This window comes from Vombatus ursinus, unplaced genomic scaffold (assembly GCF_900497805.2).
Source record: "Vombatus ursinus unplaced genomic scaffold, bare-nosed wombat genome assembly UNPS02014166.1, whole genome shotgun sequence".
Classification (NCBI taxonomy): Eukaryota; Metazoa; Chordata; class Mammalia; order Diprotodontia; family Vombatidae; genus Vombatus; species Vombatus ursinus.
This window is the reverse complement of record NW_020953944.1, coordinates 612,104-640,078: the sequence shown is the minus strand read 5'-3', so window position 1 is coordinate 640,078 and position 27,975 is coordinate 612,104. Positions and strand designations below refer to the sequence as shown.

The following is a 27,975-nucleotide window of genomic DNA, read 5'->3' as shown; positions in this document are numbered from 1 at the left end:
TAATGTGTTTGAATTGCACCACGGAGAAGGCACTTGTGTTGCAGGATGTCTCAAGCAAGTCCGCAGGGAAGCAGGTGCAGGAACTGTCTCCTCCTCTCCTCCTCTGGGCTTCGGCAGGTGCTCCAAGCCCTCGGGCGGCAAGGAGGGGGAGCGGAGGGAGCCGGGATCGTAGGACTGTCAAAAATCACAGGGGTCGGCCAGCTCTTCCTCTAGAATCAAACTGCTAATAAAAACCAATTCATTCACAGATTCAAACCGCTTTCATTCTCTCATAAATTACACAGTAAAAGGATGCCACTTTAATCAACAAACAAAAATACTACTGGACAGCGGGGTATTCAAACGGTTTGCGTCAATGGTGGGGAAAAGTCTGAGTTCACCCACGCCCGGGGAGAGGCGCAGGCGGGCAGAGTCCCAAGTGAGGAGGCCGCAGTCTACTGCTGGGACAGGAGTGCCGTCCGGTTGGCCTTCATCTTCTCCAGCCTCTTAACCAGGTGACTGTTGGTCATCTCCATCTCCTCAATCTTATCCAGGGCCGTCCGTAACTGTACAAAGAAACAGCAACGCTCAGGCGCCCATGGGCCACCAGCCACCCATGCCTAGATTCTGGTGGGTGTGGGAAAGGCCAAGCACCCCCCAGGAGAGAAAGCAGGAGGAAGAGTTCCCTCCTCTGCAAGTGCAGCGGGAGAGCTCTGTTGGGGAAAAAAAGCCCCAGCAAAGAGGGCCCATGACGGGATTCTAAAGGCTTTATCAGGGCTGAGAGGGGCACATGAGGGCAAGATTCCAGAAAGGCTGCCTCGAGTCAGTGTTTGAGCCCCGGCTCCCTGATTCACCCTTGGCTTCAGGAAGACGATTTTGGCAGGAGGAGGATTTGTGGAGAACAAGGAGGAGGGGAAGGCTCAGAAAGTCCTGAGTCCAGCTGGGAACTGTTGCTCAAGTACAGGTAAAAAGAATGCGTGGCCGAGAAAGAGACAGTGCGAGAGCTGTAGAGGGGCAGCAGAAAAGAGTGCTGCTTGCCACCTGACTGGTCACGGGAGGTGTGGGAAGGGCAGGGTCTGGCTCCAGGACTGGGAATGTAGCTTTCAGGAATGGTCTGGGGACACTCAACAGAAAAGGGGAGTCTGGGGAAGAACACTGCTTTCAAGAGAAGCCAATTCCATTTGGGGAGTGCTAAGCTAGAGATGCCACGGGACCTCTGGACGGACACGTCCAGCTGGAACAGGCGAAGAAGGGCTGGAAGTCAGGAGAGAGATGGATTCAGGCTGGATAAATGGATCTGGCCAACAAGAGCAACTTTCATGAGGGCATGACAAAACATTCAGGGCTCTGAAAACGGGGCCAAGGGCTCTGCTTGGGCTTTTGGCCTTCCCCAGGCCAGGCTGATGCTGGGGAAGGCAGGGCCATCACCTCGTCAGGTGTACCAACACTGGCCCATTCTGAGGGACCACTGCAGCCTATCAGGCTGACCCCACAAACAGCCAAGGGTCAGGGCACTCGACCAAATGACCTGTGAGATGTCCACCTCATTTGTCATCATGTGAATGATCAGCGTTCTGTCTCCCTTCCATCCCCTCCTCTCTCCCTCCCTCCCTCCCTCCCCTCCCACCATCCCAGAACACCACAGAATCTGGACCCGTGGGCCTCCTCAAATGCAGGCGCCACCCCTCGGGATCTCTGAAGCAAGTACCTCACGCTGAAGCTTCCTCTTGTCCGCTTTGAGCTCGTCCTCCACTTTCTCCGCGTTCTCAGCTGCACTCTTGTACCTGGCCACCTGCCCTTCCAGCCTCCCAATCTGTAAGCAGGAACCACCTGTGAAGCCGCTGTCTCCCAGCATGCCCCCCACCCTGCACCCCATGGAAAGTGGCTGGCGGCAGAACCAACTGGCACGGTGAGAAATCACTGGTGGAAACATCATGTAACCAGTACCTGAGTGATGTATCAAGCCCACAGTCCCTACCAGTGACTCATGAGTGCATTGGAAACAGGGCACTATTTATAAATCTAAAGCACCCCACACCCCCAGGATTCCAGCTGGACGGTCCTCAGGAGGCCGGGCCACTCCCACATTCACCTTTTGTGCTTATCCATCTCTTGGGGGCTGAGGTAACGTCACTCAAGGGGACAAAGAAGACAGAGTTTGAGTAAGAGCATAGACTTGTATCCCAAGGGATTTTCATTTGGACTGAGTAGGCTCTTGATTTTTTTTTCCCATAACACTTGTTAATTGGAGAAACTATGTTTGGAATCCTCCTATTGGCTTTAATAACCAGCCATGGAATTGATCCTGACAAATACTGAGGGGCTCAGGGGCATTGGGTGGTCCATTTCCAAGAAGACATTTGGTATAGCAGAGGAGGGTCTCTGGGCAAAGTCCTGACGGTTATAGGATTGAGAGCAGACCACAGCAAATGGGATGAAACTGCTCAACTGAGGGTCAGGACTGGGAGCCACGTAGGGACGAGGCGTGGGGGACGTGGAAGGCACAGGCTTGCGCTGGAGGCTGGGACAGATGGCATCCAAAATGATGGGATTCTGGGGAGGAAATACATCCAGAAAGCACTTACATTTTGCTCCATGGTCGCTATATCTTGTTCTGCTTTTGAAAGCTTGAATTTGTATTCACTAATTTGTCTGTTGGCATCTCCTGGAACGAAAGACAACAATGAGCACTCTGAACACTCCAAGCAGGCATCAGCCGCCAAGTCAGGGGGCAGGCAGCCGGCTGGTCTACCTCACAAGAGAGAGGCTCACTATCTCCCAGGGCTGTGGGCAGTACTGATGAGGCACCTACTGTGTGCCGGGCACTGTGCTGAGGCCTTCTCATGTACTAGCTCAGTCGGTCTTCAAAAGAACCCTGAGAGGGAAGGGCTGTAATTATTGCCATTTTACAGATGAGGCAGACAAAGGCAAAGTGACTTGCCCCAGGTTCTACAGCTAGAAAGTGCCTGAGGCCGAATTTGAACTCAGGCCTAGCCCTCTCTGCATGGTGGTAGGTGGTACCTTCTATCGGCCCACAATAGAAAACCAGGGCATCTCCACCTCCTTCTTTGATTCACATACACACAAAGAAAGATTCCAACCCCACATGCTAAAAATGGCCAGTTTCATAGGTGGTGTTTGCCTCCATGGCAAGGTGCAGAGGAATAAAGCAGAGGATGGTGTGCGTGTGCATGTGCATGTGCATGTACATGTGCATGTACTTGTGTGTGAGTTGGGGGGGGAGATTTCTGGGGAGAAATGATTCAGGAGGCAGGTATCCACGCAAGCACAGTGGACCTGATGTTCCTGAGCACAGACCACAAGCCTGGGGCCATGTCTCTGGATAGCCGGCTGAGAGAGTTCTCTCTCCCAAAAGCAAAACAGATGATTATTTTTGACTCATCTTAATGATCATTTCATTCTTTAAAGAAATTCTAATTCTGGATTTGATTCTCACTACTGAAAAGGAAAGCAGCGGGTGGTGGGCCAATTTCCAAGGGTTCAGACAAAGAAGAGCTAGCAACCCGGGGCCTGAGGGGTCACTACAGGTCAATCCAGCCCAGGGACACCCTCAAAAATACAGTTCTTAAGACACAAGTGAAACAAGTTTTGATGAGCCCAAAGGGGGTAGGGGTCCAAGGAAGCTGACCTGGATGCCAAGGGAACCCCACAACCAGCTTCGATTTTTAGACACTTGTCATGACTTGGACAACAGCACAGATGCGCTTATCCACTCTGAAGAGAACACAAAGCTGGGAGCAAGGGCCAGCACCTGAACGAGAGAGGACCTCTGCAGGCTGAGTCACCGGCATAAATCCAATGAAATGAAGTTTAAAGGGCCTTAGGTTAAAAAGATGGGCCTTGTTAAAGTGAGATGGGGGGGAGGCAGTGTTGTGGTGGTAAAGCCTGGCGACCAAAGAGCTGAATGAGGCTGATTAAAAGACTTCTCTGGCCAGGTCCTGCCTCAGGGTCTGAGCCTGTGGCCTGGCCCCCAGAGATGATGTCAGGTCGCTCTGAAAGCCTTAGTTAAAGGAGGAGGAAGAGACACAAACATTGACCTTTGTGGTGACCTCTGTGGGATTAGGAAGGACTATCTGCTACTAGTTCAGAGATCCCTCTGAGGACAAAGGACTGCTCTGCTCTGGGGGTGGTTATTCCCTTTTTGAATTTTATGGTCTTCTCCAAGTCAAATGAATTTCAAGTGTTTCTGAATGTTCAGATAAAATAATAATTTTCCTGACATCAGCAAACATCTGGCAGTTAAAAATATAACTTTATGCAAAATGGATAATTTTGATTACGTTAAATTCAAAAGTTTTTGCACAAACAAAGCCAATGCAAGCAAGATTAGGAGGGAAGCAGAAAACTGGGAAAGAATTTTTACCAACAGTCTCTCTGATAAAGGCCTCATTTCTAAAATATATAGAGAACTAAGTCAAACTTATAAGAATACAAATCATTCCCCAATTGATAAACCGTCAAAGGATACGATCAGGCAGTTCTCAGATGCAGAAATTAAAGCCATCTATAGTAATGAAAAAATGCTCTAAATCACTACTGACTAGAGAAATGCAAATTAAAACAACTCTGAGGTACCACATCAGACCTATCAGATTGGCCAACATGACAAAACAGGAAAATGATCAATGTTGGAGAAGATGTGGGAAAATTGGAACACTAATGCATTGTTGGTGGAATTATGAAATGATCCAACCATTTTGGAGAGCAATTTGGAACTATGCCCAAAGGGCTATAAAAATGTGCATACCCTTTGACCCAGCAATAGCACTTCTAAGGCTGTAACCCAGAGAGATCATACAAACAGGAAAAGGACCCACATGTACAAAAATATTTAATAGCAGCTCTTTCTGTGGTGGCAAAGAATTGGAAATTGAGAGGATGCCCATCAACTGGGGAATGGCTGAGCAAGTTGTGGTATATGAACGTAATGGAATACTATTGTGCTAAAAGAAATGATGAACAGGCTGACTTCAGAAAAACCCGGAAGGACTTGTATGGTCTGATGCTGAGTGAAGTGAGCAGAACCAAGAGAGCATTGTACACAATAATAGCCATGTTGTGTGATGACTAATATTGATAAATTTAACCCTTCCCAGCAATACAAGGATCTAAGACATCTCCAAAGACCTCATGATGGAAAATGCCATCCACATCCAAAGAAAGAACTATGGAAGTTGAATTGCTATTTTTTTTCTCTTCTGTTGAGTTTTGTTTCCTCTTTCTGGTGGTTCCTCCCATTGGTTCTAATTTTTACTTACAGCATCACTAATGTGAAAATATGTTTAATAGGAATGTATATGTATAGCCTATATCAGATTGTGCACCATCTTGGGGAGGGTGGTGGGGAGGAAGGGGGAGAAAAATTTTAAACTCAACAGCATATGGAAGTGATTGTTGATAAATCAAAATAAATTAATAAAAAAAAGAAAAAGAAAAAAAAAAGAAAAATATATTGATTTAAAAAAAAACGTGTATACCCTTAGACCCAGCAATAGCACTTTCTGGGCTGTATCCCAAAGAGATCATACAAATAGGAAAAGGAACCACATGTACAAAAATATTTATAGCAGCTCTTTTTGTGGTGGCAAAGAATTCATCAATTGGGGAATAGCTGAACAAGTTGTGGTATATGAATATGATGGAATACTACTGTGCTATAAGAAATGATGAACAGGTAGCCTTCAGAAAAACATGGAAAGACTTGTATGGATTAACATTAAGTGAAGGGAGCAGAACCAGGAGAATGCTGTACACAGTAACAGCCATGTGGTGTGATGACTAACTTTGATAGACTTAGCCCTTCTCAGCAATGCAAGGATCTAAGACATATCCAAAAGTCTCATGATGGAAAATGCTATCCATATCCAAAGAACGAATTATGGGGTTTGAATGCAGACTGAAGCATGCTATTTGCTCTTTTTTTTTCTTCTGTTTTGTTTTGTTTCCTCTTTCTCATGGTTCCTCCTATTGGTTCTAATTCTTCTTTATAACATTACCAATGTGAAAATATGTTTAATAGAAATGTACACAGAGAGCCTATATCAGAGTGCACACTGTCTTGGGGAGGGAGGGGGAGAAAAATTTAAAATTCAAAAGTGTATGGAAGTGATTGTTGAAAACTAAAATTAAATTAATAAAAAAAGAAAAATATATAATTTTTAAGAAAAGAACCCTATCTGAGGATTTTTGTGGCCTCTGAAGTTCAATGTGTGACATGACAGCCAAGCGGGTAAGAGGTCAGGCTTCCTGGGACAGGCAGAGGGGCATCCTGCAATATTCTGCCCTGCTCAGACCACAGCAGGGTTCTGCTCTGTGTACTATCATGTAAGGTCACTGAGAGGCTGAAGGGCAACCAGGGTCCTGGGGGGTTGTGACAGTTGTCCCTGTGTGGGAAGGGCTGTCATGGAGTTTTCCTTGATAATTTCTTGAAAGATGATGTCTAGGCTCTTTTTTTTTTTTTTATCATGGCTTTCAGGTAGTCTAATAATTTTAAAATTCTCCCTCCTTGGATCTATTTTCCAGGTCAGTTGTTTTTCCAGTGAGATATTTCACACTGTCTTCTATTTTTTCATTCTTTTGGTTTTGTTTTACAATTTCTTGATTTCTCATAAAGTCACTAACTTCCACTTGCTCCATTCTAATTTTTAAGGAAATATTTTCTTCAGTGAGCTTTTGGACTTCCTTTTCCATTTGGTCAATTTTGCTTTTGAAGGCATTCTTCTCCTCATTAGCTTTTTGGACCTCTTTTGAGATTTGGGTTAGGCTATTTTTTAAGGTGTTATTTTCTTCAGTATTTTTGAGGTCTCCTTTAGCAAGCTGTTGACTTGTTTTTCATGATTTTCTTGCATCACTCTCATTTCTCTTCCCAGTTTTTCCTCTACTTCTCTTACTTGCTTCTCAAAATCCTTTTTGAGCTCTTCCATGGCCTACAACCAAATCATATTTTTCTCGGAGGCTTTGGATGTAGGAGCTTTTGACTTTGTCTTCTGGTTATATGTTTTGATCTTCTTTGTCAACAAAGTAAGATTCTATGGTCTGACTTTTTTTTTGCATAGTTTGCTCATGATCCCAGTCAATTACTTAAGTTTTAAACTCTTTGTTAAGGTAGGGGTCTGCTTCCAGTATGGAGAATGTACTGTCCCAAGCTTTGGGGGTTTTGTGCAGCTGTTTTCAGAGATACTTCTAGGGACCAGTAAGTTTTCAGTTCTTCCAAGGTGGTATGATCAAGGGCGAGGTGTTTACTCTTTTCCTGGCCTAGGCTCTGGTCCATGAGTGACCACAAGCACTCTTTTCTGCCTTGGAACTGTGAGGAGGATTCCCTCTCTACCACCACCACAAACTCCACCTCGCCAGGGCTCCTCCTCACCCCAGGACTGCCACCCAGAACTGTGACCCAGATCCAAGCACAGGCAAAAAGCAAGAGAATCTTGCACCAGCAGAGAGATCCCTGCAATCTCCTTCTGATCAGCCACCCAATTCCCCTCAATCTGTGGGCCAGGAGCTCCAGAAGCAGCCGCCGCCTCAGGGCTATGCCAGAACTGAGGCCAGATCGAGGCCCTCTCTCACTGTGGTCAGACAGACCTTTCCTACTGACCGTCTAAGTTTTCTTTGGTATATGTGGGTTGAGAAGTCTGGAAACCACCACAGCTTCCCTTGATTCAATACCCTAAGGACTGCTCCAGGTTCACTGAGGCCTGTTCTTTGCCTGCACAGCCCACACTGAATTGTGCTCCTCTCCCAGCCCGGCACAATAGATCTTTCCAATCAACCATCCGGGTTTTCTTGGGTTGGAAATTTTATTTCACTCTGTCTTTTTGTGGGTTCTGCTGCTCTTGAATTTGTTTAGAGCCATTTTTTACAGGTATTTGGAGGGGTTTGGGGGAGAGCTCAAGCAAGTCACTGCTTTTACTCCACCATCTTGGCCAGGGCTGTCATGGAAGAGAAGGAAGACCACCCTTGTCCTGACTGACTCCAGAGGACAGAAATGGGGAGCCAAGTGAGGGACTACCTAGAGGCTGGATGAGGTAAAATTCCCCACCACCACCAGGGGGAGGGAGAGAGGGGGGTATATCTAGGTATGTTGGTGTGCATGTACATGGGTTTAGGTCAGGCGTAGGGAACCTGCAGCCTTGAGACCACATGTGGCCCTCTAAGTGCTCAAGGGTGGCCCTTGGACTGAATCGAAATCTTCATAAAAGAATTTGTTCTGAAAAACTGGACTCAGTCAAAAGGCTGCACCCAAGGACCTAAAAGGCCACATGTGGCCTCGAGGCCGCAGGTTCCCCATCTCTGCTCTAGTTTCTCACCTCAACATAGGGAGGGGAATCTTTAATAAAATCAAAAGAAGGAAATGGGCCGGCTTTCCCTGACTACCTCCTTCAGCCACCACCACCTTCAAAAGGAATACAGGCACCACTGTGCCTACTGTAAACTGATGATGAAAAGCCATTCAATTAGGGAAGAGCCCTGTGGACTCCTGAGAGGTGGGACTGGACAGGCCTCCAACAGAGCCCTTCCCAAGGAGAACTCAACTTGCAGGCTTTCCTAGGGCTGATGAGAAGCTCCTGACGGCCCCTCTGCAGCTCACCCTGCGCTGAGGGCCTCATGAATGAAAACCCTAACAACACACCCGGGAGATCCAGTGGAGAAAGAGCCTGCGGATGCCCCATGACGTCCATCTGGACACACGAGAGGGAGGGACGCAGGCCGCTCTGAGGTGGACTATCCCGCCCCATGCCAACTCTGGTCTGATACGTACTCTGCATCTCAATGAACTGCAGGTCTGAGCCGTTCTCCAGTCCCCCAGGGTCTCCAAACATGCCGTCATGCCGGGAGCACTTCTGTCTTTCTTCTTCCAGCTGCAGCTTCAGCTTTTTGATCTGAAATCAGGACAGACAGACATCATAATACAAGAGCACGCCGCCACCGAGCTTTCTATGCAAACCACCAGGCTGGCTCTGGGAGGGCTGGGCCGAGGGGCAGGGTGCAAAGCACACAGCCTGGCCAAGAAGCACCCAGAGCATCTTCTCCAAAAGGCAAAGCCGCCTCACGTTACAATCTGTGTCCTTTCTGAAGGGAGGGGAGCCAGTTAAAAAAAAGACCTGTCTTCATTTTTAGGGCTGATGTGGGTGTTCTAATCATAAATGTTCTCCACCTCAACAGCACCTTCACAGCGAGACACGCTGCTGAGCTCGGCCGGAAGCCCCTCCTCAGAAGGCGCGTCTGGCAGCAGATGCTCAGAGTGGTTCCAGGCTGGCTCTGGGACTGGCTTCCTCACTCATCATAAATTTAACAGTGGTGGATCCAGCTCCTGGACACACGACTCGGGGACTTTTTAAGTGCCTAAAGCCCAGACTCCGAGATGAATGAAGACCTATGCAACCTCTCTCAATGCAAGCCGCCTTTTTGAGCATCTTTGTGAGTGTGTGTAAGCCTGAGAGCCCGACCCAGGGAGGGCTGCCCCCGCCACCCTGTCTGGGAGAGGGAGCTCCTGAAGAGGCCCAGGGCACACTGCTCAGGGCCAACGAGTTTGCAGCGGGGATGGCTAAGCCTGTCTTACAAAGTACAGACAGGAAAAAAGATGCCCATTTCTGATTAATCTTAGAAGGGAAATTAAAGAGGAAAGCCATGACCATCCAAAGAAAATACCGCCTTGCTTTATTTTCCCAACTTCATAGTCCAGGAACAGTAGAGATGTTCTGCAATACAGGCCCTTGGGGGATCTGGCCCAACCCCCACCTTAGACAATGGGGAGACAAAGGCCTCAGGGGTTCTAGGGACTTGTGACCTTGGGTCACACAAGTCCAAGTTTGGTGGAGCTGAGCTCTGAACCTGGGCCCCAGGACACTTTCCTCTCCTTATCATACATCTGTGCCATTTAGACAACAGAAAGGACTTGGTCTTTACCTGGGACAGCAGCTCTTCTTTTTCTCCAGCAAGTTTTCGTAGCCTTACATCTAAGACAAACCAAAAAAACAAGAAAGAAAGAAGGTGAAATTTTAATTATTTGAATTATTTTTTAGTAAATGATAATGCTTAGAATTCACGGCTAATTACAACACACCCTCTTGAGCACATTTAAAGAAACAGTGGGAATACAAAAAGAAATAAAAAGTCTATTTATGAAAGACGCCAAGCACTTATCAAATCTTCGCTCCTATTTCCACACCACAGACAGAACTTCCCTAAGACCCAGCAGAATCCTAAGGTCAGGGATTTTTCATTTTAAAGCCAACAGAAAATATAAAAGTGCCCATTTAAAACTGGTATTGCCTCATCAGAAGGAAGAAGGTTAACCCAATAACCCCAGTGCTGCCAATTTCCAAAGGAAACAGGCTCTAAAACCTCAGTTGGAATCAGACACACGAGAGCCTGGGGCCTCTCACTGGGGGTAAGCAACAGTGCCACGGGCAGCAGGGAATAGGAGCAGTGTGAGGGGGCCTTCAGAGGTCGGGTCCAGCCCCCCTCATCTGACCGGCATGGAAGTTGCAGGGCATCCCGCCCACCAACCAGATGCTCGCTCGTGCCCCAGAATACTGGGAAGAACAAGACAGGAGGCAGAGGGCTAGCAAGAACTGTTCCCCGGTGCCTGACTGGCCCCTGCCACAGGCTGTCCATGCCAGCCACAGGCGTGCCAAAATCCAAACTCCTCTTTGGTGACAGCAGCCTGGTGACCCTTGGCCAGCGGGCATCGTGCCCAGGGCATCTTTCCTACAAAGTATCAGACCTGCACAGCGGCCTCTTTTCCCTCCTTACCTACTCCTACATGGTTCTAATTTGTGGCTGATCACTACTCTTCTGTCTAATCATGCAACTGTGGTCAAAGGCTCCCTTCAATTAATTTTACCTGGCTGCACCTCCCACCTACCACGGTCCCTGCCAAGCATCTCTTGTTCCCCTATGAAGACTCCTAAAAGAAACTCAGAACTTCTTTGAAAAAAATGAATGAGGGAATCTCTTTGCGCTCTGTGTTAGTCTGTGTCGATATTCCCTTTTAGATATCCTACTCTGGGCAGATGGGCCTCAGTCCTATCAATTATGATCGCTTCATACTTAGAAGAGCTTATCTGGGATCAAAAGATTAATAAAAAAATTAAAACATCTGCAACAGGCACAGAGAAGTGAAATACTCTGCTGAGGAGGAAGTCTCAAACGCACGGGGCAAGGCTCCTGCTGCTCCTACAGACAGCACGCCCTTTGCTCACTCTTTTCCAAAAACTGTGTGGACGCCTAACCCACTTGTGTTCAGCTTCCCACTTGTACATCATTCAGACACAGGCCCTGGACCATCTTCTCTGAGACACGGTCAAGCACCTTTCTGATTCCATTCCGGGCCGTGGTCCGGAAGAGCCACAGACCCCACAAACCCATGAGCAGGCAGCGGAGACCCGACTCCCAGTGGCATTTGGGCTCACTCTTACCTAGGGGCCCCTCCCCTGCGGATTCCAAGACCTGAGCTGCTTCCTGAGATACCACGGTGATGGCGCCCACCACAGGCTCATGACTGACATCCCCATTTGGAGTGCCATCGGGGATTATAACTAAACCATGCTTCTGAAAGACAAAAAAACCATCACAAATGAGAACACACAAGGAAATCCAATGTTTGGTGACACAGCCGCCCAATGGAGACCCCAGCCTGGACGCGTGCGAGGGCCAGTCAGGCATGGAGGTGGCTCTCGAGCCCCTGGCCCCCTCAGGGAGTGCTGGGGGGACGACTGCTCACCTACCTCTCCTGTCTCCAGGGTTTCCTTCAGCTCGGTCAACTGCTCTCTGAGCGCATCTCGCTCATTCCTAATGCAGTCAAAGGACTCTTTCTGCCTCTCTAGGGCCTAGGGTGGGGCAGAGCCGCAGGGAAAGAAGAGAGAGTGTGACAGACAGCAGAGGTGCAGACCTCCCAAAGCCCAGCCGAGCGAGGGGACAGAAAGCCAGAGGGATCACCACTCTTAGAAGGACAGGTGCTCATGCATGAGCTCGCTGCTGAGAACATGCTCACACACACTTAAGCACTGAGCATGGACGCTCACCTTCCTCTTCCAGACTATGGATAAACAGGAAGAGGAAGGGGAAGACGGAATTAGATACATAACCCATTAAGTTTTTCTGGTTGACTTAATTAAAAGTCTCAAATTTTTTTGGGGGGGGAGTGAGGTGGGGTGTCGCAAGTCAGATTAAATTGAGGCAGCTAAGTAGTAAAACAGAGAGAGCATAGGCTTGGAGTCAGGAAGACACGAGTTCAAATCCAGCCTCAGACACTTTCTAGCTGTGTGGGCTGTCTCAGCATCCTCATCTATAACATGGGGATAATAACAGCACCTACCTCCCAGGGTTGTTGGGAGGAATATTTGTAAAGTGCTTAGCACAGAGCCTGGTGCATAGCAGGTCCTATATGGTACTTACTGTCATCATTATTTAAAAAATCAAATACACATTTGCTTGATTTAATCAAAAAAGATCACCAAACATCAGTTTGATTAAAGCAACCTAAAAATCTGTTGTTTCTGCTGACGGCTGTCATCCTCCTATGACAGGAGATCACAAACTTCCCCCAGCGACACATGAAACTGGTAGAACTGGAAATGCTCCCACAGGCGGCCCCTGCTCCAACAGGGCCTCTCGTTAGTGGCTTAACTATTTTAACTTGTATTATAGTGACCTGGGCACATGCTCTCCTCCCCTACTAGACTTCAGTTCCTCAAGAGCGGGGCTCTTTTGTTTCTCAGCTGGTCTCCAGTGTTGAGGACATGGCAGCCACGTAGAGGTGTTTGTGGAATTTAATTAACTTTGTCCAATAAAATAAGCAAATCAGTATTAATTTTTCTAATATAACTACAAAATTCATATGAAAAAATTATAAGACCACTGCTTCCCACCAGTTTATAGTGCCTCCCTCGGCAACGCCAAGCTGAGAACAGGCCCCACAGCACGACTAAGCTACTGCAGAATCGTGGCCGGCCCGGCCGCCCTTTTCTGTGGTGCCCGAGAGGGGGTGCCCTGGTGGGGTCCTCACCAGAGCCTCCTGAGGAAGGCAGGGCAGGCCCAAGGAGCCTGGCATCACAGGTAAGAGACAGGCCCAGAGAAGTACCTGGGGCCCACCTTCTGACCCCAAGTGCTGTGTTCTTATCATCACCCACCAAGAAGTTGCCACCCTTGACCTCCCAGCTTTCCTTAAGGCTGATATAAATCTGAAATATTAAAATTCATCCCCTGTGTATAATCAAAACAACCTGAACTCTTTCAAATGCATCTGAGTCCAGCATTCCTGGCAGGGACTCACTCTTACCAAGGAAATTTCTGGCTAAGGGTATCAGCACCAAAAAGCCACATGGGTTGAACCTCTCACCTATGTGAAGTCTCCTGCATCTTTCTCATGAAGGAAGGTTGGAGGATGGCCAAGAGTAAGGCTACCAGACCAGATTTCTTCACTGCCAGCACACTGACAGAAGAAATGGGCCAGTTCCTCAGCTAACAGCTCCATGGCCATTTAGCATCAGCAGAGCACTGGGAGAGATGATGGATGAGGACGCATTCCAGGGCAGTTCTTGTCCTCAGGGAAGCCTTCCTTCTGGCTTTCTCACACATCCAAGCGTTCACCAAAGTAGTCATTAGTGCTCAGAATTACACAAACACTGACACTCTTAAACATCAATAGCCTCCAAATGTGAGTCTGTGAATTTTGGGATGAGGAGAAAGCAGGGTCCCTGAGGGCAAGGCCCACACTCTCTCACGCAAGTCTTCCCAGCGCCTTGCATACAACAGGCACTAAGCAAACTTTTGTTAGTTGGTGACTTGAAGAGGGCACCATCTCAACAGATTTCACAATGATATGCACAAGTAGATTTCCACATCTACTGAAATGTCACCCACAATCCTGGCCTCAGCTGATAATATCTATGTGCTCAGCGTCATGCAGAACATGCAATTCTATAAACAGGACAACGGTGGCTAAGCCAACAACATGCTTTACCGAAACAACTCCTAAACAAAGGCTGTCTTCATGCAGGATTATTCAGGACCAGACCGATATGGAACCAGAAATGGCAGGAAAGCTTTGTCCCACTGGGGTGGGGGGTGTTTGCTTTGGTTTTTTTCTGAATGGACTTTCACTTTCCTCTTCCCATAATTGTAGATGGGAGTATAAAAAGACATCCATGATATCCAAGCATTTCACCAGGAAGTCTGAAATCTCTTAAAATACTTCATGATGGAATCAAGTGAATTGAAACTGCCCTGACACACAGATTACACTGACCATCACCATCACCGACCTAGTATTTGCAAGAAAATAATTGTTTTTTAAATCTGATTATTTTTAAAATACAATCACATACTTCTTGCAGTCTAATCCCCTTTCCCCAACATCAAACTATTATTATAAAGCTGGCAGAAGTCAGCCTGCACAAGGTTTTCTAAAAGGACAGTCAAGCCCTGGAGAAGCCTTCCCACATGGAGGCAAAAACTTTTTCTCAAAGAGCATGACCAAAGCTCTCATTGGGCAGGTAGAGTGGGCGGCCTTCACATGGTTTCTGCAGCACAGAGCCAGGTGAAGGAGGCGGAGGGGAAATCCGAACAGACAGCCAGACCAACACTGAAGTTTGGCCCATGGACAGAAAATGGGCATATTATACTCACTAAGCAACTAAATTCAAAGACTGAAACGATGTCTTGTCAAGGGGATTTATTGCTTCTTTCATGTAAGCAGGACCCCCCCCATGCCCTTCAGCACAAAAATTCCCCTTGGGTTAAGAAAATCCATTAGTTAATCTTGATTGTTAGAGAAGACAGCAGCTTGCCCAGATCACTCTAGTTTAGGAATGCAGGTGCCATGGGTCCTGATTCTGCCGTCACAGTAAAGCTCTCTAACAAAGGGGTCCCTTCTGGACAGGTGCCATGTTAAGACACCAGCAGCCGCAGCCCACGGAAGCGCCAAAACCTGCCTGAGAAAGTTTTCGTTTTCCACTGACTGAATGGTTTAGGTGCCAAGATCCTTTCAGTTCTGACATGGCCCCTGATAAAACTGGGCAGGAAAAAACCTACCTAAATGCTAATAAGTGTCAAAGGTAAAAATCAAACCTTTCAGTTCCTCTTACAGTAAAACTGAGGCTTCAGATCTGCCTTCAGTTGTGAGAAGCCAAAGGATTTACGGGATGTTAAATGCTTCCCATTCTTCTGCCTTGTTTCTTTGTGAATCCTTTGGCCACAAGAGCGCCAGACTCCCCTCTGGGTCTGTATTTAAATGGACAGAGCCACAGCTTGCTTCTCAAGGCCAGGGCCAGCTGGGCCTCCTGCCCTGCCACTCAGGTGGATTATCAGGGGGCTCTGAGCCTGCCTGAAGTGCTATCTGCTAAGTGGTTCTTCTGAATGGAGAGGGGCTCCTTGTGGGGGCAGGGAGAGGGACAGGTCTCCTGATTTCCCCATTGGTTCCCATTCGATGTTGACCAAATATACAGATACGATCACAGTAAACATTGGGGGGGGGGGGCGGTGGAAAAACTAACCCATATCGGTCTGTTCCAAATCAGCGCACTTTCCCCAAAGCCCAATTTCTTCTCATACCCCAATTTTTTTATCTTTCCAAATAAGTGTCTCCTGGAGGTCAAACAACTCTTTGGTTATGGTGTCTACTCTCTGCTGCATGCATCGCTTCTCCTGCAGGGAAAAGAAATAACCAAGAAGCAGAAAGAAAACAGGAGGCGAGTGGATGAGAAAACCAGGGGAGAAAAGGAACCGCCAGGTGATGGAGGGAAAGATGCGCAGAGCAGGGGGGGCTGCCTTGCAGAGGGGAAGGTGGGCGGGCGCCTAAGCCAAGGCGATCCGCCCAAGATCACCCAGCTACTGAAAGGAATGAGATTCGACCCCAGCAAGCTCCAAGCACTGAGCTCCGTCCATTATCACACACTAATTAGTCTGTATGTCTCAAAAAAAGGGCCAGAGGCCCAAGAGCAAAGATGGGCCAAGGCTGTGATCCCATGACTTCTTCAAAACAAAGGAGCCCAGAGAACTGCTGGAACCACACAGCTGTGGCAGGGGGACAGCAGAGCCCCTCACACCCATGCCCCCTCTCCAGGTGTAGTCTCCTGATGCTGGCCTGCATGGCACAGAGGGCTCTAGGATGTCAACTTCCAGAAGGCTGGGCCCTTCTTGAGGAGAGAAAATCAGCAATCAAAGACAGAAGCACAAGGCCTTGTTTTGGACTGTGGAAGGGCCAGACTTCCACGGTCTCCTCTCATCTAGACAGTAAAACAGACCCTTGAATACACTTCCCCACTGACCAGACACTTTCCCACCTTCCTGGAGAACATGGCATGCTATCTTCCTGCGAGTAACACAAATCAGTAAATCAGCAGGAGCCATTACAATCAGTGTTCATTAAGAACCTGAATTCAACGTCCAGGCAAGAAAATGTAAAAATTAGAACGCGGCCCTGTTCTACTCTCCCCACTCCACAGCACAGCCCTTGGTCTTCGGGGGAATTTCTGGGTACCTCCTGCTACCCTCTGCTCACCCACCGGCCTTCTCCCAATGCGTTTGTTTTCTTCTCCTACCTCTCTATGCCACCTGTGCTCCCTACCTGCCTGTACCCACACCTGATCTCCAAGAACAGACCAGAAGAGAAAGATTCAGCTACATTACACTGTCATGATAGGGTGCCCGGGCACGAAGAAAACGATAACTCTATAAAGAAAAAGCCAAAACAAGTGCGGAACTTGTCACAGCTCACACACCTTTCAAGCCACGGGCTTCAAAGGCGCTCTGGACATGACAGAAAGAAGAATGACTTTCTCAGGGTGAGCAGAGTGGGGGGCATCGGCCTGCCATGGCCCCACAGGAAAGTCTCTGAGAGGGGCTTCTGTCTAAGTGGACTAGAGGGAGTAGCCCTCGAGGGGCTACAAGGAAGCAGGCGTCTCAGCAGCAAACACCGTGAACGACCCAGAAAGATGAGTCTGACAGGCAGCCTGAGCATCACGCCAAACTGACAAAGCCACTACTCTCTTTAGGAAAGGAGGGAAAACCAAGAGGAAGGCCAAAAGAAAGCTAACTGAGGAGGAGAAGGAGCCTGCTTCTGGATGAGAACCTTCTTTGTGTCTCCCTTCTGGGCCGAGGCAGGAGTCCAGCCCCGCCCTCCCCGGCCACCGGCCCCGCCCCTACCTCGATGAGCTCGTCCCGCTGCCGCAGCCCCTCCTTCAGCATCTCCATCTTGTGCTGCAGCACAGCGCACAGGTGCTTCTGCCGTTCCAGCTCCTGTGGGCACACAGACACCATCCCGCTCACCCACCTGGGAAAACCACGGACCCGGGGCCACCGCCGCTGTCGGTCCTTTGAATGGTTATGAAACGTTAACGTAGCGGTGACTTAAGCTTCCTGACCCTCAAAGCAGGCTGAGGAATAAGGACACCCCACTGAAATCAACCTGGGAAAAAAGACAACTTGGAGGAGGAGCAGCACAGTGGGTTCCTTCCCCTCACACTTGCTGCTGCTGCTCTGTGCGTGCCCACGTGTGCATGCACGCATGCACAAGGCCCTGGATGTGAAGGTGCTAACAAATGGGGCAAGACCCCCGGAACAAGAAAGCTCAGAATGATGCTGTCTGAAGGGCTATGAATGCAAAGAGAAAATGTCCCCTGCCTGGGCCACTGCTTCTTAGGGGATGACACAGGTCTCCAGGCAAAGTCAGGACTTCCAAATTAGCTTTGGAAAATGGGATTAAATAAAAAGCAGACACTTGCTTTAGTTTAGGACTTAAAACACGTGCTAATTGGACAATGTCTGAGTATTCTTCTCACTTTAAAACTCAAAATGAGGAAGTGAACAATTCTACTGAGGCAAGGGGGCCAGGAGCACAGCTCATCTGTAAAGCCCCAATGTCACTGGGCAGCATAGGATTCATACTCTAGAAGAGGCCTCCCAACAGGATACTACACGACTTTCTCGTGTGTTTTTCCCAAAACACCAACTTTTCCTGCTTCTAATGGCCCAGGACAATTCACTATCCTTAACATTGCGACTGGGCAGCAACGTTGTCCAGCCCGGCAGAAGGAGCCATGGCCCGGAGACTGCCACTCCCAAGCTGGGAAATCCGGGCAAGTCCTTTCCTCTCCTTAAGGCTCAGTTTCCTCATCTGTAAAATAAGGACCATGCCACTTACCCGGCCATGCTCCTGAAGCATTGTGCTCAAAGCATTCAGGACCTCTGAATGCTAGTACTATAAATGTGGGTGACTTATTGTGGCCTGAGGGAGCCACCCTGGCCACACAGAGGGGACTGGGGAACAACCCTTCCATATGTCTCATGAGAGGTCCCTTCAATTCTTTTCAAGAGGAATTTAACAGACACTCAGGGGGACACCCTGCTTCTTTAACACTTAAATGAAAGCAGGCCATGGATTTCCAGCAATGTTAGGTCCACACATGTTGGATTACTTCTCTTCTGTACTTTTTAATCATTCCATTCATAGGTTACAAACTCAGAAATCCAAACCTCTTACCAACCTCCAGCCCCTCATTAGTCTCAGATAATGGTCTCCTCTAACCAAGTGGGATGCTGCTTAGCTCTGTCATCAAACTACCCAGAGGTAAAAAAAAAAAAAAAAAAGAAAAGAAAAGAAAAAAAATAACTAACCACAGAGTTTATAGAAAAAAACTGAATTCATCAGGTCAGGACCCTTAGAATATTGTGGAATGATCCCAGTCGCTGAAAAACCAGGACTAATGATCAAATGGCGCCCTCCGAGGCTTCCAACAATCAGATCAGTGACCCTGGGTCGAGAGGCCAGGGTTAAAAAGCGAGCACGGTAAAGCTCTGGATGCCGGAGCATGAGGTCTTACCTTGGATTTCTCCTCATTCTCACGGTAGAACTCCGCCATCTGCTCTTCCTGTCCCTCCAGCACGTCTTTTAGCGTGTCCACCTGGTAGATCAAATTATTCTTCTCGTTGTCGAGTTGGGCATTGGAAACCATGGCTTTCTTGTATTTCTCCTCCACAGCCGCCAGAGAGTCCTTAGGGGAAGGCAAAAAGGATAGAACTCAAGGCCGGGCAGGGCAGGCTCCTGTGGCCGCCACAGACCCCGGGCTGGGGTGATGGGAAACACCACAAAGATTTGTACAAGACCAACGTTCTTGCAGAAGACAGGCATTTTAGGGGCTCACTCGTTTAGTAACACACACACACACACACACACACACACACACTTCAGTGAAACCTGAAGTCATTCCTGAGGTTTTACAGATAGAAAAATAGCCCTCAACAAGTCAGTAATTGTCTAGGGGGGACCTGTGATGGCCAAAGACAGGGCCATCCTCTTCTAACCACAGGGCAGATTCTGACCTTGTAGGGAGCAATGTGGACATCAGTATGCATGATCTGTAGAATGAAGTGCACTCACATTGCCAGCAGTGTTTATTAACTTCAAAAGTTTTAGTAACAAGCAGGCAGGACTCTCTCATCACGGTAAATTCCTAACTCTCTTGGAATTTGACCTGTATCCTTAATATTTTCTTAAGAATTTTCTGGTATGGATTGCGCGCTGTCTTGAGCAGGGAGGTGGGGAGGGAGAGGGAGAAAAATTTAAAACTTAAAAAGCTTATGGAAGTGATTGCTGATAAATCAAAATAAATTCATTTAAAAAAAGAATTTTCTGGTATGGGCAGTTTTTGGATGAAGAAATTAAAGCCATCTATAGTAATGAAATCACTATTGATTAGAGAAATGCAAATTAGAACAACTCTGAGGTATCACATCACACCTATCAGATTAGCTAACATGACAAAACAGGAAAATGATAAATGCTGGAGAAGATGTGGGAAAATTGAAACACTAATACATTGTTGATGGAGTTGTGAACTGACCCAACCATTTTGGAGAGCAATTTGGAATTATGCCCAAAGGGCTACAAAACCACTTTGACCCAGCAACAGCACTTCTAGGGCTATATCCCAAAGACAGCATAAAAAAATGAAAAGGACCCACATACACAAAAATATTTATAGCAGCTCTTTCTGTGGTGGCAAAGAATTGGAAACTGAGGGGATACCCATCAATGGGGGAATGGCTGAACAAGTTGTGGTATACAAATGTGATGAAATTGTGCCACGAGAAACAATGAGCAGGAGGACTTCAGAAAAACCTGGAAAGATTTATATGAACTGATGCTGAGTGAAGTGAGCAGAATCAGGAGAACGTTGTACACAGTAACAGCAACACTGTGACGTGACCAACTCTGATAGACTTAGTTCTTCTCAGCAATGCAAGGATCTAAGACAACTCCAAAAGACTCTGATAAACTTAGTTCTTCTCAGCAATGCAAGGATCTAAGACAACTCCAAAAGACTCAATGATGGAAAATGCTATCCCCATCCACATCCAGAGAAAGAACTAGGAAGTCTGAATGCAGACTGAAGCATACTATTTTCTCTCTCTCTTTTTTTCCTTTTCTCCTTTCTCATGGTTTATCCCTTTTGTTCCGATTCTTCTTTCACAACACGACTAATGTGGAAATATGTTTAATATGACTGTACATGTATAGTCTATATCAGATTGCATGCCGTCTTGGGGAGGGGGAGGTGGGAAAATTTAGAACTCAAAATCTTATAAAAGTGAATGCCAAAAACTAACAATAAATAAATAAATAAATAAATAAATTGAAAAGGACACAAAAGAATTTTCTGTTATGTTAGTCTCTCTAAATTGTATGACCTTGTCTGCTAATAACTATTTCTAACTGTCAATGAGAAGTTTCTAAATAAATAAGCAATACTAGTAAAAATATGACTTCCTTTAAAATAATGAAAACTTTACATTTAAATCTCTCTGTATCCAAAGTTATACTTCCTGTTTTAGGTAAAATTTTTACTTGGGAGCATTTTTCCTACTAAAGCTAAGGACTAAATAAAGATAACTGATAATATAGCTGAGAATTATACTGCCATCAACAGTAGAAAAATCACAATCTGTCCACAGACAACTTTAAGGGTAAAAAGCCTTCAGATCATGGTCAGGAACCAGTTACTAGAGCAGGGAATAAAACGTATGAGCGCAGGCTGGGCTAGCAAGCACATTCAAAATCAATACCTAAAAAAATGGGGGTCCATGGCAGGTACTACCATAGAATAGAGTTTTCTTCCTGGTGTCCTTTCCTTGATACATCCAAAGGGATATTCTTTATCAAAAGTATAAGAAAAAATGGCTCATTACAACTCAATCTCACCAAAATCTATAAGATGAGGGAGGGAGGAGGTTCCATGCACTCTCAGTACCTGTCTAGGTTCACGATCTCACACCCTACGGGGTCACTTTGCCCCTGCCATACAGAGAGGAGAGAGTGGAGTGCTGTGATATAAACTAATGTGTCATAATAACTCTAATAATAAAGAGAAGGCTATTTCATAATGATGTAAAGACATCTATTCCAATTTCTCTTTAAAATGGTAGCTGGAATATAATGGCTGAGTCTATATCCCAAAGAGATCAAAGAAAGGGGGAAAGGATCTATTTGTACAAAAATATTTATAGCAGCTCTTTCTGTGGTGGCTAAGAACTGGAAATCGAGAGGATGCCCATCAACTGGGGAATGGCTGAACAAGTTGTTGTATATGATTGTGTGGTATATGATTGGAGTTACAATTCATCTTTTCCACCTGGTGATGGAATATCATTGTGCTATAAGAAATGACAAGCGGGATGATTTCAGAAAAACCTGGAAAGACTTATATGAACTGATGCAAAGGGAAATGAATAGAACCAGGAGAATGTTGTACAGAGTAACAGCAATATTGTACAATGAACTCTGAATGACTAATGACCCAAGACAATCCCAAAGGACAAATGATGAAGCATATGATCCACTGCCAGAGAAAGAATTGATACCATCTGAACACAGACCGAAGAATGCCATTCTTCTCTTTCTTTCTTTTTCCAGTCTTCTTGACTTACATGAAAGTGTTTTACATGATTGCATATGTAGAAACTATAGTGGATCGCTTACCATCTCAGCAAGAGGAGAAGAAAGAGAAGGAGGGAGGAAACTCAAAACTTTTTTCAAAAAATGTTTAAAAATTGTTTTAACATATAATTGAGAAAAAACAAAATATATTTAAAAAACAAATGACAGCTAGAGGACTGATTTTTCTTTCTTTCTTACTTATGATGTTACAGGGATACAGACATTTCTAGCCAGTTCTGATTGTTTCAAGTTTACGTAACGGCCCAGTTACTGTCAACTTTTAATTAATGCATCTGCAGCTCAGTTCTGAGTCGTCCCCATCTGATGTTCCCACACACACCTCAGAAGTGCGTCTGAGTCTGAGTGCTGCTTCTAATTCTTCCATCGATGTGTTCCATGCTCTCTGTGCTTGCTCAGTATTCTTCCGGGCACTTGACTCTGAAGTTAAATCCAGATACTAGCGTATCTGCGTACAGCCATACGTAATGTACAGCATACAGCACTCTGTGCCAGCACTTTGTCCACATGCTGGCAGAGACATAAGAGAGGCAGGAAGGTAGGAGGTTAGAGGCCACCGGGCAAGGCTGAAGTCACAAGGGCTGAGACCAGGCTGGTGTCAGAAGAACTAGCGAGGAAGGAATATGACAGAGGTTGAAGGAGTAACAGAAAGATCTGGAGGAATAACTGAATGGAGGGAGGGGAATGAAGGAAGGAAACTGTGAGCCTGGGCAGTATGAGGAGAATGGCAGCACCATTAAAAGAAACTCAGGTGAGAAGGGAGAACAAGTCTGGGGTTGGGAAAGAGATGAGGAGTTTGCTTTTAACATTCATTCTGTTCATTTCCAGATGTTGCTGGGCCAAGCTCAACTAGAGAAATGTCACCACAGCGGCACGTGCGTGCATGCACGCACACACACCCCACAGAGCCTGGCAGAGTGGATGGAGCACTGCACTTCCGAGTCCAGAAGATGGCTTTGAATCCTGCCTCTGATGCTGACTAGCTGTGTGGCAACAGAAAGATCACTCATACCACCTCCTCTCATGGGGTGGTTGTCAGGCTTAAATGAGAATGTACGTAGGACCCTCAGCAAACTTGAAAGTGCCTCAGCGCTTCTGTGGCAGTTCTTATTAAACGTCCAGCAAGCAGCTAAGAGCATCTGACGGGAACGCTAGAAAGAGCTAATGCCTGGAGACATTAATATGGCAACCATCAACTTGGAATTTATAAAGCTATCATACTTGGAGATCAGTAAAGTGGAGCTGGTAAAGAGAGAAACACAATGACAAACCTGGGGGTAAGAACCATAGTCCGGAAGGAGAGGAAGGAGAGGAAGAAGAGGATGAGAGGAGAGGAGCAGTCACAACTAGGAAGACCATGATGATGACACAGTCTAGCCTAAGTTGAAGGGAGAGCCAGATAATCTCTGGACACAAGTGTCAACATGACTAATGTGGAAATATGTTTAATATAATTGTACATGTAGAACCTATATCAGATTGCTTGCCATCTTGAGGCGGTGAGGGAGAGAGAAAAAATTTGAACTCCAAATCTTATAAAAGAGAATGTTGAAAACTATCTTTTCGTGTAATTGGAAAAAATAAAATACTATTAAGTAAGACACGTGTCAAACTGGGATGACTTTGGCTGTTCTGGGAAGTTCAGGGGTCAATAAAGGCACTCCACCATTTCCAGATCCCTGCACGTGTGTCCCGCTTGTCCAGGACACGCTTATGAGGTATCCATTCAGACCTACGCAGAAATCTGGACAGCAGGTAGGTTTCACCTAATGGGTCTTTCCTATGTAGACAGACAAGCCAACCTTTGAGTGCTGGCAATCAACAATGTCATCCACAAAGAGGACCTTCGGGAGAACATCACCACCCAAAGGGAGTCCTTCCTCACTCTAGGCGAGGGACATCACAGTGGCAAAGACCTCTGGTAAGCACACCATTATGTCCTGCCTGGTGTTTATTAGCCCACTGAACAGGGTTACGTCTGCTGTTACATCCCTTCTGTGTGTGTATAGACGAGGTCGACGATGACTTTATATAAATGGGGGAGTGTGCCTATGGGCTGGTAGTTGTTTTATGTTTTCCTGGCCGCCTTCTTCTTGGGATCAAAGTCCATGAAAATCCCAGTGGGCTTGAAAGCCATTCAGAAGCTGGCCTCTTCCTGGTCTCCAGGCCTTGAACGTACTCTACGACCCAGGGACACAGGACACTTCCTCCCCTGATTCCCTGTCCTCTCACTGGCTGCACCTGATGTCTGAAACGCTCTCCCTTCTTCCATCTATCTCCTGGCTTCAAGCCTCACTTTCCTTCCACAAGAAGCCTCTCCTAGTCCTTTTCCATGCTACCGCCTTTCCTCTAAGACTGCCCCCAATGACACTGCTTGGATGTGTACAGCTGGCTCTGGACATCATCTGTCCCATGAGAATGGAGCTGGTTTTGACTTGATGTGCCCAGGGCTTGGCACAGTGTCTGACCTGACCTGAGGGCAATGGAGAGGTACAGGGTGGGAAAAGGCAGGCTGTAGCCTATCCACAAACCACAAAGAACGCTGGAGAAGAAGAGAAATAAAGGATGTCATTGAGTAACAGTATGACAGGAAGAGAAGGTCTGATCATGTGGCAAGAGGGAAGGATGATGAGGGGGATGGAGAGCTGTGGACTTCTCTGGTGGAGCAAACCCTTGGGAGGACATGGAGGAGAGGCTTGTGGGATGGGTGGGTATCAATGGCTGTGACCTGAGCTGGTGAAGGGAGCCCTGATCTGACAAGGTCACAGACTCATCTGAGCAGACTTTGGGAAACGATGGAAAATGGTTAAGAAGGCACAGAAACAAGAAACTGAAAAACCAAACATCCTCCACAGGCATGAAGATGCCCCGAATGTTCGGGGGGGGGGGAAGCCATGAAAAACCTGGGCTGCAGGTCAGAGGGGCTCTGTCCCACAGCTACAGAGCCCTGCAGCACAAAGCCAGAAACTCTGCACCACTGTAGCGGAGGAGGCAGAAGGAAGGCCAGAGTCCCAAGATTCTGGCACTGCCCAAGGTAGGAGGGGAGGCTTCCTTCCTGCTGACCCTAACTCAGCCCAACCCTCTGGCATAGAGGGGTAAAGCAGGGCCTTGAGACTAACGTCCCATGATGTGGGGATGGAACAGCTGCCCCCTCCAGAGCAGAGAAGGGGGCAAGTTAATTACTTCTGTCATTTCTGACTAAATCCAGGTTAAAAGGAGGCATAACAGTTCTCATCTTTTATGTAAACATTAAATGTTCACCAAATTCTGAGTGCATGTATTCCTCTTAAAGGGAAAACCAAGTGTCAATCAGTCATTTCTCCTGTTCTGCTACTGGACTCAAGGAGGATGTTTCTACATTCTCCTCCTCCTCCTCCTCCTCCCCTGCAGGCAGTCAGAAACAAGGGTCACAGCGCTTCAAAGCTAGATGGAGCCTCCAGCATCATGGAGTTGAGGTAAACTCCAACGTTTCCCAGGTGAGAGAATGGCTGAATGAGGACATCATGATAACACATGAGGACAGACAGACAACCAACACTGCCTCCAGATATGCAGAGGTACACCTCAGAATAGGAGCTCTTCAGACACTAAGTCAGCAAACAAGAAATGCTCTTTTTCAACAATAAGAGAAAATATTAAGATACCCAAAGCAAAGCCATTCAGGGAAGGCCACCATGTTTACTGAAACTGCAGTCATGTGCTCATATGCCAACCAGTGCTCTGCTAGGTCTGTCAGCTACACTGGTACATGGCCAACACTTAACCCAAATCAAAATGACCAAGGCATTTATAAGATAATGTCTTTATGGCTTTTTTAAATAGGGGTGCTCAAATGGATTTAGCATTTCACTGAGAAGAAAAATTTGTCTATAAATAAATTGAGGGCCAATGTTGGGGCCCAGGAATCCTCTTTAAACTTTATGTCACCAAGCATTACATGGAAATAATGAAACAATGAGAAGATTTAAAAAAAGAAACTCCTCTGTTATGAAATAATTGGGAGGGGAGCAGCACTTTGACAGGAACTTTAAAACTCAAAAATGAAACAACAAAAACTCTCTGAACATGTGCTTTAGCTTGCTAGATCTTAGCCTGACTACCCATCCTCCCCTCCTCTGCTGTGAGGAATATGACCAAAGGATGCAACTAAGTCCCACCTTGGACCTCTCGGGGTTGTTTTTCTAATAGGTGATATTCTGAGCATGACTGTACAGGAGACGGGGGTTTAAGAGAGCGGATCCCCTAGCGCGGCCTAGCCAAACATTTCCAACATAAGTTGACACAGTGCGGGGTGACCGTGGCTTCTGCCCTGCCCTCATTCATTCCTTTGCCATGATCTTTCTGCCTAGGTCTTCTTATCCCATCCAGCCCTGGTGGAGATGTGTCCACAACAGTGTCCTTTTCCATGCTGAGTGTTTGTGGACAGCTCAGCTCCTTCGGGCCTCCACTAAGATGGCAGCCACTACTGACGGGGTCCCCTTACTCAACAGCCGTGGACCCCTCTTGGTTACACAGCTCATCGCAACAGGCCCAACTCCAACATTCCCATTTAGAACAGTGATGAATGCCTGCTGAATAACCATCTTTCTAGACTAATGTGACTGGTAAGAACCAATGTTAACGCAGCTCACAAGGGCTAACTGAAAAAACAACAACAAAAAAGATTGCCTCCCAAGGATAGTACTTTGCAAGTACCATGGAACTTTTTTTTCTGTGAAAGATGAGTTGCAATCCCTTGTGGTTGTTCAGTTGTGTCCAACTTTTTGTGACCCCTGGGACCACGGCACATCAGGCCCTTTCCTCCTCCACTATTTCTCAAAGTCTACCCAAGCTCACGTCCGCTGCTTCCATGACACTCTCTCTATCCATCTCATCCTCTGTTTTCAATCTTCCCCAACATCAGGGCCTTTTCCAATGAGTCTCGTCTTCTCGTTATATGGCCAAAGTATTTAAGCTCCAGCTTCAGTATTTGACCTTCCAGTGAACAGCCTGAATTAATTTCTTTAAGTATCAACTGACTTGGTCTCCTTGCTGTTTAAGGGACTCTGAAAAGTTTTCTTCAGCACCCCAATTTGAAATCGTCAATTCTGTGGCACTCAGTTTTCCTTACAGTCCAACTCTCACAGGGAATACGATGCTACTGGAAAAGACCTAAATTTGACTATACACCTTTGTGAGCGAGGTGATGTCTGCTTTTCGCTATGCTGTCCAGATTTGCCCTAGCTCTCCTTCCAAGGGGCAAGTGTCTCTAACTTTCATGGCTGCAGTTGCTGTCTGCAGTGACCTTCGAGCCCAAGAATAGAAAATCTGACACTGCCTCTCTTTCTTCTCCCTCTATTTGCTAGTAAGTGACAGGACCCATTGCCAAGACTTCTAAGTTAAGCTTCAATACAGCTTGTGGCGTCGCCCCTTTCACCCTCATCGAGAACCTGCTTAATTCCTCTTCACTTTCTGCCATCAGTGTGGTGTCATCTGCACATCTTAGATTGTTGATATTTCTCCCAGCAACCTTAATTCTGGCTTTCGATTCATCCAGTCTGGCAATTCTATTAACTGCCCAATCTTCTAGGAATGAATACTTTAATGGTCTCCTACAGAACACTATTTTCCAAATGAGTTTTCCCATTTGCTAAAATATTTAATTTGAATTCCTGGTAAGTAGACACAAAGGCTAATCTAGATAATACGTAGAGTCAAAAACTAGATTTCTAGTCAGAAGACCTGCTCCGTGCTACCTGTATAAGTTCCCTCTTTTCCCCTCCTCCCCCTCCTCCTCTCCCATCACCCCAGTGCCTTCTGCCACTCTCTTGTCTCACTCCACTCTCTCATCTAGAGGGGGCCCCTCTCTTGGTCAAGGCCAACCCCTCTCCAGGCACAAGTGATCCCATGCCATCCTGTCCTCTCCAGCACACTGCCTCCTCTATCATTCCCACTCACTCCATACAATCAGGCCCATCCTCAAAAATACGCTCCCTTGACCCATCCATCCCCACTAGCTATCAGCCCACAGTTCTCCGCCC

At 46.8% G+C, this 27,975-nt stretch overlaps 1 protein-coding gene across 5 annotated transcripts in view; it reads right to left on the bottom strand.

Moving 5' to 3' along the window:
* Positions 1-241: 241 nt before the first annotated feature.
* LRRFIP2 (LRR binding FLII interacting protein 2) overlaps positions 242-27,975 on the bottom strand; it is a 105,236-nt gene continuing 77,502 nt past the window's right edge. For 2 of the 5 annotated variants that reach the window (XM_027859361.1, XM_027859362.1), the window contains 9 exons: positions 18,825-18,995; positions 17,149-17,241; positions 11,730-11,831; positions 11,421-11,553; positions 9,907-9,956; positions 8,759-8,879; positions 2,565-2,644; positions 1,688-1,792; positions 242-545 (listed from right to left, as the gene is read on the bottom strand). In XM_027859361.1, coding sequence (XP_027715162.1) covers positions 435-545; positions 1,688-1,792; positions 2,565-2,644; positions 8,759-8,879; positions 9,907-9,956; positions 11,421-11,553; positions 11,730-11,831; positions 17,149-17,241; positions 18,825-18,995 — 966 coding nt within the window. In that variant the 3' untranslated portion in view covers positions 242-434. Of the gene's footprint in view, positions 546-1,687; positions 1,793-2,564; positions 2,645-8,758; positions 8,880-9,906; positions 9,957-11,420; positions 11,554-11,729; positions 11,832-15,555; positions 15,649-17,148; positions 17,242-18,824; positions 18,996-27,975 lie in introns of all 5 variants that reach the window. The other 3 variants (XM_027859363.1, XM_027859365.1, XM_027859360.1) reach the window with 2 other exon arrangements.